Source organism: Pteropus medius, unplaced genomic scaffold (genome assembly GCF_902729225.1).
Source record: "Pteropus medius unplaced genomic scaffold, Ma_sr-lr_union100, whole genome shotgun sequence".
In the NCBI taxonomy this organism is placed as follows: domain Eukaryota; kingdom Metazoa; phylum Chordata; class Mammalia; order Chiroptera; family Pteropodidae; genus Pteropus; species Pteropus medius.
Genome location: NW_024342467.1, coordinates 9,234,835 through 9,243,990, shown reverse-complemented (window position 1 = coordinate 9,243,990; position 9,156 = coordinate 9,234,835). Strand labels below are relative to the sequence as shown.

Below are 9,156 nucleotides of genomic sequence, written 5' to 3'. Positions count from 1 at the left end.
ATCATTGGCCCTACAATTTTATAGAAGTAGTAGTTTTTGGAATTACATAATGTCCTCTACCAATGACAATATATAGATGTTATTACATTTCCTCATATAACAGAGAGCTGCTGCCTGGCAGCTGTGATGGTCATGTAGTACACACTGGTAAATAAAGGAGAATTCTTAGATCTTTACATTTTTATTTTAAAACAAAATTTTATATTGATTAACACCTACTTTTAAACAGAATGATGCATTAATTAAATGCCTTGTCATAACTTTTACAAGCTCTGTTAGAAAAATAGACATCTCACAACTACAGTGTCAGCTCTTTAATAAATACATAAAACAAGTTAGTAGTCAATCAGAATTATATGAACAGCTTCATAGTATATTATGTAAAATTATCATATTCCCCAATTTTCTGTTAAGACAATTTAATTTTATGTATAATTCAAGCGAGAAATAATAAAAAAACTTGTTTAATGAGAATTTGTTTTTTAGAGCTATTTTATATTTCAATATTTTAATTTAAAAATACACTCTAAGTTAAAATTTTTTTTTACAAAGACAAGACTTGTTAAATGAAACAAATAAGGTTATATCACTGATAATTTAAAAACATTTCTAAACTTTTTTGCAGAGGTTTAAAAAACTTTAATGAGTAGCTGGTAAATGTAAAATAGTTTTAAAGTTCTGTTAAATATACACAAAATGAATTTCTATATTATGTGCAAATTTATATATTTTTATAATTTAGAATTAAAATATTTTATATTCAATATTCTTAGTAAAATTTACGTACCATACTTGTCATGTGTGGAATTCTTATCAAAATCACATTTATCTGTGGTACAGTGTAAAGTGAGTAAAGGTTCTTCATACAAATCACATTTTCCATCCTTGGTTACTGCAGTGTTTTTTGTTTTTTGATTTTCCTTGTTTGTTGGGTTAAATAATTTTAACTGAAGTATAGAGGTTAGAAACATGATTAATAGAGTTAGCTTACAAAGATGAATTTTATGCAGGAAAATATTTCAGGTAGATAAAAGAGTAGTGTTGTTACTCTCAGGTATTTCATTAACAGCTGCCCAGATAGCTGAACAATTGTTTAATATAAATCAAATAATTTAAATGTGCAGTTTTATGACAGTCATTACATAGGCTTGAAGGTAAGTTTATCAGAGCCAAGGAAAAAATCAAAAGAACCAGAAATGTTCAAGAATAAAAAAATAGGACTCAAAGGGAAAGATTTTTTCCTACAGCACTGATTGGTTGTAACATATTTTTCTCCTGTCATTGACATAAGACATAAAAGATGCTGCAAAATCTAATTATGATGGTTTCATGCGATATTCTTCCAGTTAATTCTGTTTAAAAGTGAGATGATGACATAAATGTACTCTTTTACAAAGGAATAGAAACAATAAAAATTTGTTGACAAAACTGGGAGAAACCTACTCATTCTTGTCACTTAAGTGAGGGTTTTAAGTGAGCATAAAGTATAAACGGGAGGCTGAAAAAGCTTTTATAACCTAAAGGTCGGCAGGATCTGAGCTCATAATCAGACAGTCAGGCTCCGTGGTGAGTTGTATGTGATTCAGTTGTACTGAAAAATGGCTCATATGTTATCATAAATGAATTCTCAGATATATGTAAGAAAGGAATGTGCCTATACCCATAAATATTTAGTTAAAAATGAATTAGTGTAATATTTATTCAAGCACAACTTTCAACACTGAATCGAACATGCCAACAATTGCAAGATACATCTCAATTTAAGAGATGTTATATTGAAAAATCAATGTAATATGAATATGTATAATCAGTTACCCATAATAAATTTTTCCATAGAGGAATTAGAAAACAGAAGTGATCTGAAGGAATGCTTGTTCTATATTTATTTGAAAATATATTTCATTTTGCATTGCATGAAATGGAGTTCTTAAAGTCAGTATTGATAAGGATAGTCATACATTAAATGTTAAAAGTAAATAAAAATACAATATGCGTATGCTTGAACTCCCAAATAGCTATATTTCACTTGAAACTTTTATTAAAATATGTAGATCTCAAATCTTTGAAAACTGAAAGGATCTCTAACAGTTGTGAAAATTTTGAATTCTTAGTTTTTAAGTGGTCTGTCTATGTTCGGGTACACAGATACAAATGAGTTTTAAAGATCATTAAATGATGTTTAGAAATGAAGAACTTCATTGTAGCATTATATTAGATTAGTTTTCACAATTAAGCTTATTGAGTTTGACATTTTAGGGCAATCTCTTAGGAAAAAAGTGTAAAAAACAGAAATAAAGAAAGTAAAAGCCATTGAGTCTACTTTGCTATACCAGGTACCTGGAGGAATATAATTCTTTGGAGAAAAATTTTCATGGTTCATCATAAAAATATTTCAATGTCTTTTGGATGCCTGTTGTCATACATAAGAATATCCTCACTGGAAATTAAGTATATATTTAAAATATTTGGAATTTATTCTTTAGTGAAGTGTTACATCTGATGTATGCACTAATTTTAATTTTGAGTTTTGAAAAATTTCCCTATGAGAAATCTATTCTAACTTTAGATTTTAAAAAAATCTTTATTAGCCAAAGCTACAGCATAATCAGATATTTTAGTGAATTTTTGAATCTTGCAGAGACTATCTACGACTTCATAAATATTAATTTTCAACAAGATATCAAATGCTTATAAATCCATGTACACTGCAGTATAAATATGTCCCCAGAGAAATAACATGCAGAAGTTATATTGTAGTGTATGTATAGCACATTTCTAAATCATTACATACTTCAGGGCACAGAAATGCTGTCGTACCAAAAGTGTTCAAGTTCTTAACTTTGTTAACCATTTAAGATTTCATTACTTGAGTTTAATATTAGTGAATCTCAAAAGGCTCCTGTGATCATATTAGTTGAAAATAAGCTCTATTTACAAATATTATTTAATCTAAGAATACCCTGTTTTCCCTTACCTTTTAATTAATTCTAACTAGTCAAATATTAATTCTCTTCTCACAAGCCATTATACAGGAAAATATCAATATTCAAGTAAAACGTAAGCTCTAAAATCTTTAAGAATTAGATCTTTAAGTACAAAAAGAAAGCACAAGACATCACAAGCATAATGAGTCACTAGCTAGCATTGAAGTGCCTGTCGGGAAGTTTGTTCCTTCCTATGATAACAGCCTCAGTCTGTTATAAATTAGTGCAAATTATTGAGAGTGGAAAAATATAAATCCTGGATTTTTAAGGGTTTCATTTTATTTTGCACTTTTAGTTAATTCATTCCACATGAAAATTAGTTGATGAACATCATAATGTTCATTTTTTTAAATTGTCAGTGTTTTAGTAAATGTATTTTTTCCACTTTTCTCTTTTGGGGGGCTGTCAGGTATCCATTTATTTTCCTTTTAAAAAAGTATGCTATGTGAGACAGGCAGGGTGCAAAATATGATTTTCACGTTATCCTTGGTGATCAAGGGTATCTTACACAAGTGAGTCACAGTACTGAATTATGTCAGTGTCCCCAGTCTCATTTGGGGAAGGAAGTACAGTTCAACTAAAGGGTCATAATTGCTTGGCTTTAGGGGATGGCTAACAGAGCTGCTGTGTTTGTTGGCTTCAGAACAGCGTATTATATATTTTTAAATGCTCTTTAGGGTAGAATATGGGGTGGGGATTGGTCTTCATTGAAAGGCACACCTCTAGCACTTCGATTAACTCAGGTGCTAGAAGACTGCAAATCTGGCAAGTTAATTATTAGAAGACATGGTTGTCATAGGCAAAGCTCTGTACTGCACACAGGACTGTTGGACGTCTAGCCAGTAAAATCAGACTAAGTAAGTCTGTTGGGATATGGTAATTGTGAAGAAGTTTCCATTGGGGGAGATAAAAGCTCATGGCCTTCGTATCAATCTCTTCGGCTGAGTACTTGCTAAATTTTAGGGGGTGCTGTTTACACAGGCTAAGGCATGAATGGATGTCCCTATAGTTAGCTCTTAGACCCTGATTAGGAGGAAAGATTGGAAGACATTCATGGCCAGTTTAGTTTGAATTACTCTTTTCTGCCTTGCTTTTAAATTTTCTCATGCCCATATACTTAAGACTTCAGTAAATCACATTTAAAAATACTTGCCAATTAGATATTTTAAAAACTCTCAAGAGGTAGCATGATATTGTGCAATGAACACTACTAGCCTGTCAGTAAGACAGAAGTTCTCTTTGAATGCTGCCACTTAATCACTGAGAAGTTTTCTGAGAAATTATTTGAACTTTCTGAGCTGTGGTTCCTTGACTAACTCAAAGAGTGAATTAGCTTATTTCTAAAATGTTGTCTATCCTCCTCCAATTACATACTTTTAGAATTCTGGAGATTGGGGTTGAGGTGATATAGGGAATGTATGTCCTTAGGCTTCATTGAAGGGCAAAAATAATATAGCTTAATATAGCTTTTAATTTGAAAAATGCTAATATCTACTTGGATTAAATATGAGAAAACGCATTCAAAGGTGTGGCACTTTGCTTGAGGCAGAGTTTCTAAATATCTTGTGAATTTTAATGTGTTGGTTAGATAGATGAAATTGTAAAATAGTCCATCCAGTTTACCAGGTAAGAAGATATAAAACTCCACATCTGCAAACAACGAAGCTGTTCAAATTTCGATGTTACTTTACAGTGTTCCTTATTAAACATTCAGCTTTTAAAACCAGAATTCTAATAAAGTGACATTGTATTATTAGGTTTTTATGGCAGTAGTAACTTAGCACTTATTTAATCCAGTCATCTGTGACATATATAAACTTATCCTGTAAGAAAGAAAACCAAAATATAAAGGCAAAGTGGGGAGAATATTGGCATTAGTATCCATCTTGTAAAAAGAAGAAAACAAACACATGCATAAAACTACAGTTTCAAAAGCAATATCCCTCAAGATTAAGATTTTATCTGTTCACCTCTTGAATGAGTGAAACGCTACCCATTTATTCATCTGCCTATTCTTGACAATTCACTGCTAATTTTGAAGTGTTTGTCAACATTAGCATAACTGCCTTATTGTTTTTTTCCTGTTGCATGTTTCATGCAGGGATTACTGTACCCTGTAGTGACACAATGCCAAAACTATCTCACAGCATTGTGTCTCTCTGGGAAGCGTAGGAATGGCAGGTACCTGTAAAGTGTAATCAGTGCTCTTCAGATGAACTACATTCTATGCTGATCTAAATAAGTTATATATTACAGTAAAGTGCTACAATGACACTAGTCTCAAACAGTAGTAAGACACATTTTTCTCTGAAAAATTCAGCAGCGATGTGAGTCACATGATGATGAGGATGCTCGTCAGTCTTCATTCGAGTGGACAACTAGCAACTGGCATGATCTAGAACAATCTGTCTCCTCCTGTGACTTCTAAAATTATAATTTTTAGGAGCAATTATTAAAAATCCAGTTTCTCATAAAGTACTTTTTATCTTTTTAGAAGTTGCACCTGAAAGTTTCATGAGCATTTAATTTGCTGATATCCATTTTTATTTCTTCAGGTTTCTCACGTCGGTAGGTTACTGCTCTTGTGCAAACACTTTGCAGAATCAACTTGTCCTTGATGGAGAAGAAATATCATCATTAATTGAGGACTTAAATATTAGAAGTAGACAATGGCATACTGATAGTAATTCTTTTTAAGAATTCACTGACCTTTTTTGAGGCCGACACCCTGTAATCAGCTGAGGACTTTATTTTATTACTATTCCATTGTAATATCACCTGTCTAATGATAAGGACTTTAAGCAACCCAATCAAGAATGTAACTATGAAAATGATGAAAAATATCCTCAAGTAGCTTGGGGTAGAGAAACATTCTGTAATGAAGCAAATAAATAAATGGATTAAAAACTAGAATGAGTAAATCAAAGATTCCAAAAGTAAACAATATTTACCATCTCAATTAACAGGACCAGAGATATTTGCATATCTATAGTTTTAAAACAAAAGACTGCCATTACTGTTGATTCAAAGAATAAACTCTAATTTTTATTACACATCTATTATTAAAATATTTTCATTAAAATTCTCCTTTGGAGAATAGCCACAATTAAGATATTTAATAAATGTATTTCTTTGCAGCTTGATTTGTTAGTTGTATTAACTGGAATATGTCCACACCCCTTAACCAAAATATAATTTTATCCATGATAGAGAGGAGAGAGAGAGAGAGAGAGAGACAGTGATGGAGTCAGTTTTTGTGGTGTGTACACTTGATTACTAATGGAAAACAGGATTTAAAAAATTATTTAACAGCTCTACTCATCAGCATATATTTCTCTTGTTATGTTTCCTCTTCATTTGTTGCACATCGGTAATGGAAAATAAAGTAAACATTCACAGAAGCTAAAATCAGTACAACTGTAATAGATGAATACATATTTCTTTTGAAATTGCAGTGTAACTTTTCATGATTATTACACATATTTTCTCCAGGAAATGGGAATGTCCAATTCAGGACAATACACAAATCTCTTTCCCAATTTTTATTAATTTACTTTTTACTTGTCTGTTAACCAAATTATTCAATTTTGCTTCTGAAAATTCCACTGTATATTTTTTCAAGACTAAATAATTACTCGCTGGAAATGATATACTGCCTTAAGAGGAGGGGCACACTAGGCTGTGGCTGCCAGAGGTATTACCCAAATCCAAGAGGAAAATGATTGCACAATATGCAAGTGTTCCATAGAACTCACCAGCTGCCCCAGACTCACAAAATTACCTCCTGGCCTAAAGAGGCATGTGTTCGCCAGATTTTGGAGACTTCACCTAAACGTCTTAAGGTCTCCCTGAGAGCGCCCTTTGGGGGAGGACTTGCCAAGGCTTAAAAAAGCGATCACCCAATTATGGGTGATTTGTGTCTGAATTCCCAGGGATGACCAAGCATGCTCTTGAATAAGCCAGGAACTCAGGAACAAAGGCAAGAGCTCCTCTCCAAGGGAGAAGACTTAAAGCCCAGTTTTGTTTTGGTCAATGATAAGGTTCCTTGAAAGAAAGGTTAAAGGGAGGCTGGAGGACTACTAATTAGAATAGAAGCACTAAATATAAATAAAATTTTCCCCTCGTTACAGGTCTCACAACGGAGATTCCAAGAGTCTCTATTCAAAGCGATGTCCTTGGAGCCTTCCACATAGACCCTAAGGTTTGTGACATGCATGCTTTTCATCTTGACAGACTGTTATTTCTCTTGGCTGACTTAGAACTACTCAGTCAGCTAAGGCAGATCCTTATAGGGGCACATGGCTTGATCCCACTTACTGGCTTCTTGCCTAGTAGAAGCTTAGCCAGAAAGACCAAAGAACACCCTTTAAGTGTGATTGAGTGGACAGATAATAGAGGTGGCTAACAAATGCCCTTTTCCTCTTTTTGCACAATAGTTGTGAAGGGGTGGGGAGTCCCCTCGCTACTGATACATTTTACAAATATTTCTAATGGGTTAGGAGAGAGGACATTTTCAGGGCTCAAATCTGCATGCATTTTTAAATGTCATTTTGGATAGCCAAACATTAAGCCCTGGCCATGACCATCATAGTTTAGGTCAAACTGGGGCTTTTCCTAAGGAGCTTTAATGGAATACTTTTTGTAATGACACTCAGGTCACAGTAGGTTTGTTTACTTAACATAATAAATGACATGTTGACAGTAAGGGCTCTATTTATTAGAAAAGGCACTTAGCTTTCTGGAGTGATTGCTACAGCCCCAGCTGGCAGTACATGGGCTGTTTTCAGAGCCAAATTCATTACGGGCTAAGATCAGTGTGGATGTGAGGGAAGGAGGAAATACAACTCTGGAGAAAGTTTATTTTTCTGTGCACTCTCTCTAAGAGCTGGAATTATTCTTACAGGTTGGAAGAGAGGCTAGATAAAAGTAGCAGTACGAATGTTTTTGGTGAAGACAGTTTCAAGTTTAATTTCTAATTCATGTATAACTTAACACCTTATACATGAGTGAAGCAAGTTGCTGGCTATTGGATTCTAATGAACTTTTGTTCAAAAATGATCATTGAACACAGCTTTCACATGGTTCTCTCATTTATGTGGTATCTTTAAAATTACGTACTTCTTTCATGTCCACTGGCTCATTTATCTTATACAACTCTGAGATTGGTATTATCTCCATTTTACAGTTGAGGAAACTGAGGCTCAGGGAAATATAGTAAGAGGGGCGATATTTCTTATTTACTAGTGTCAAGAAACATGTCTGAAGCCCAAGTCTTCATTGTGCCATCTTTCCATTTTGCCACCTTTATAATCTTTCAACCCTTTGAAGCTATGCATTTTGCAAAAGCAGACCACTGTTACTTAGAATTTTTTGGCTTCACCTGAAACATGAAAGTAAATGTTGGTTTGACACGAGGAAGGTTATAACAGGAAGCAGGTTTGGGTTATGAAGGATAACTGTAGTTCCACAGATCTTGTCCCTAAGAGTGAAATGGACTCTCTATAGGAAACTCCTATTCTTGGCTCACTGAGGCCACTAGAAAATCTGTTTGTTGTATTTCCATGGAGATGCACAGCATGGGAATTTAGCTGAGATGGGAGCTCTAACGATTCAGCCAAAGCCTGGCAAACATACTCAGCTGGTTTTATAGAGTACTATCTCTGGGAGATTGAAAACATTGAAGCAGTTAGTCCATTCTTTAGGATGTCGATTATGGGCCCTTTGGGGAAACATGATTCTGTACAGATATTTTTTCAGTGCTTTGATTATTAAACTTTGGTTTACCTGATGTTTGGTCCACATAATGCTGTTCCATGAAAGTACATGAGGTTTTACACCGATCAAGTATAGCTTGAGACAGATTGTGAGGGTGAAGGCATTGCACACAATTCCTGTAAGGGGAAACAGAAGTGAAAACACATAACTTTAATAAGATTGTAGCCTGTAGTATTTTCTATAAGAAATAGAGTATTGCTTTAGGGCAGCAGCCTTGTAAAAATGGGAAAGAAAGCTATAACACTTAGTTGTAATCTTGACTGAATTTAGTACCATGGCAAAGTTACTTTCTAACCACTTAAAGTAGTTTAATAATATATAAAATAAAAATTATGATTTTTTTATCTTGAGAAGAAAATCTCTAGGAAATGAATAACATACTCTTACTACACACATA

The 9,156-nt window shown here is 33.5% G+C and overlaps 1 protein-coding gene across 3 annotated transcripts in view; it reads right to left on the bottom strand.

Moving 5' to 3' along the window:
* Nucleotides 1-921: 921 nt before the first annotated feature.
* ITGB8 (integrin subunit beta 8) overlaps nt 922-9,156 on the bottom strand; it is a 73,008-nt gene continuing 64,773 nt past the window's right edge. For 2 of the 3 annotated variants that reach the window (XM_039862499.1, XM_039862501.1), the window contains exons 12-14: nt 8,769-8,875; nt 5,694-5,857; nt 922-5,597 (exon numbers count right to left, since the gene is read on the bottom strand). In XM_039862499.1, coding sequence (XP_039718433.1) covers nt 5,475-5,597; nt 5,694-5,857; nt 8,769-8,875 — 394 coding nt within the window. In that variant the 3' untranslated portion in view covers nt 922-5,474. Of the gene's footprint in view, nt 5,601-5,693; nt 5,858-8,768; nt 8,876-9,156 lie in introns of all 3 variants that reach the window. The other variant, XM_039862500.1, reaches the window with a different exon arrangement.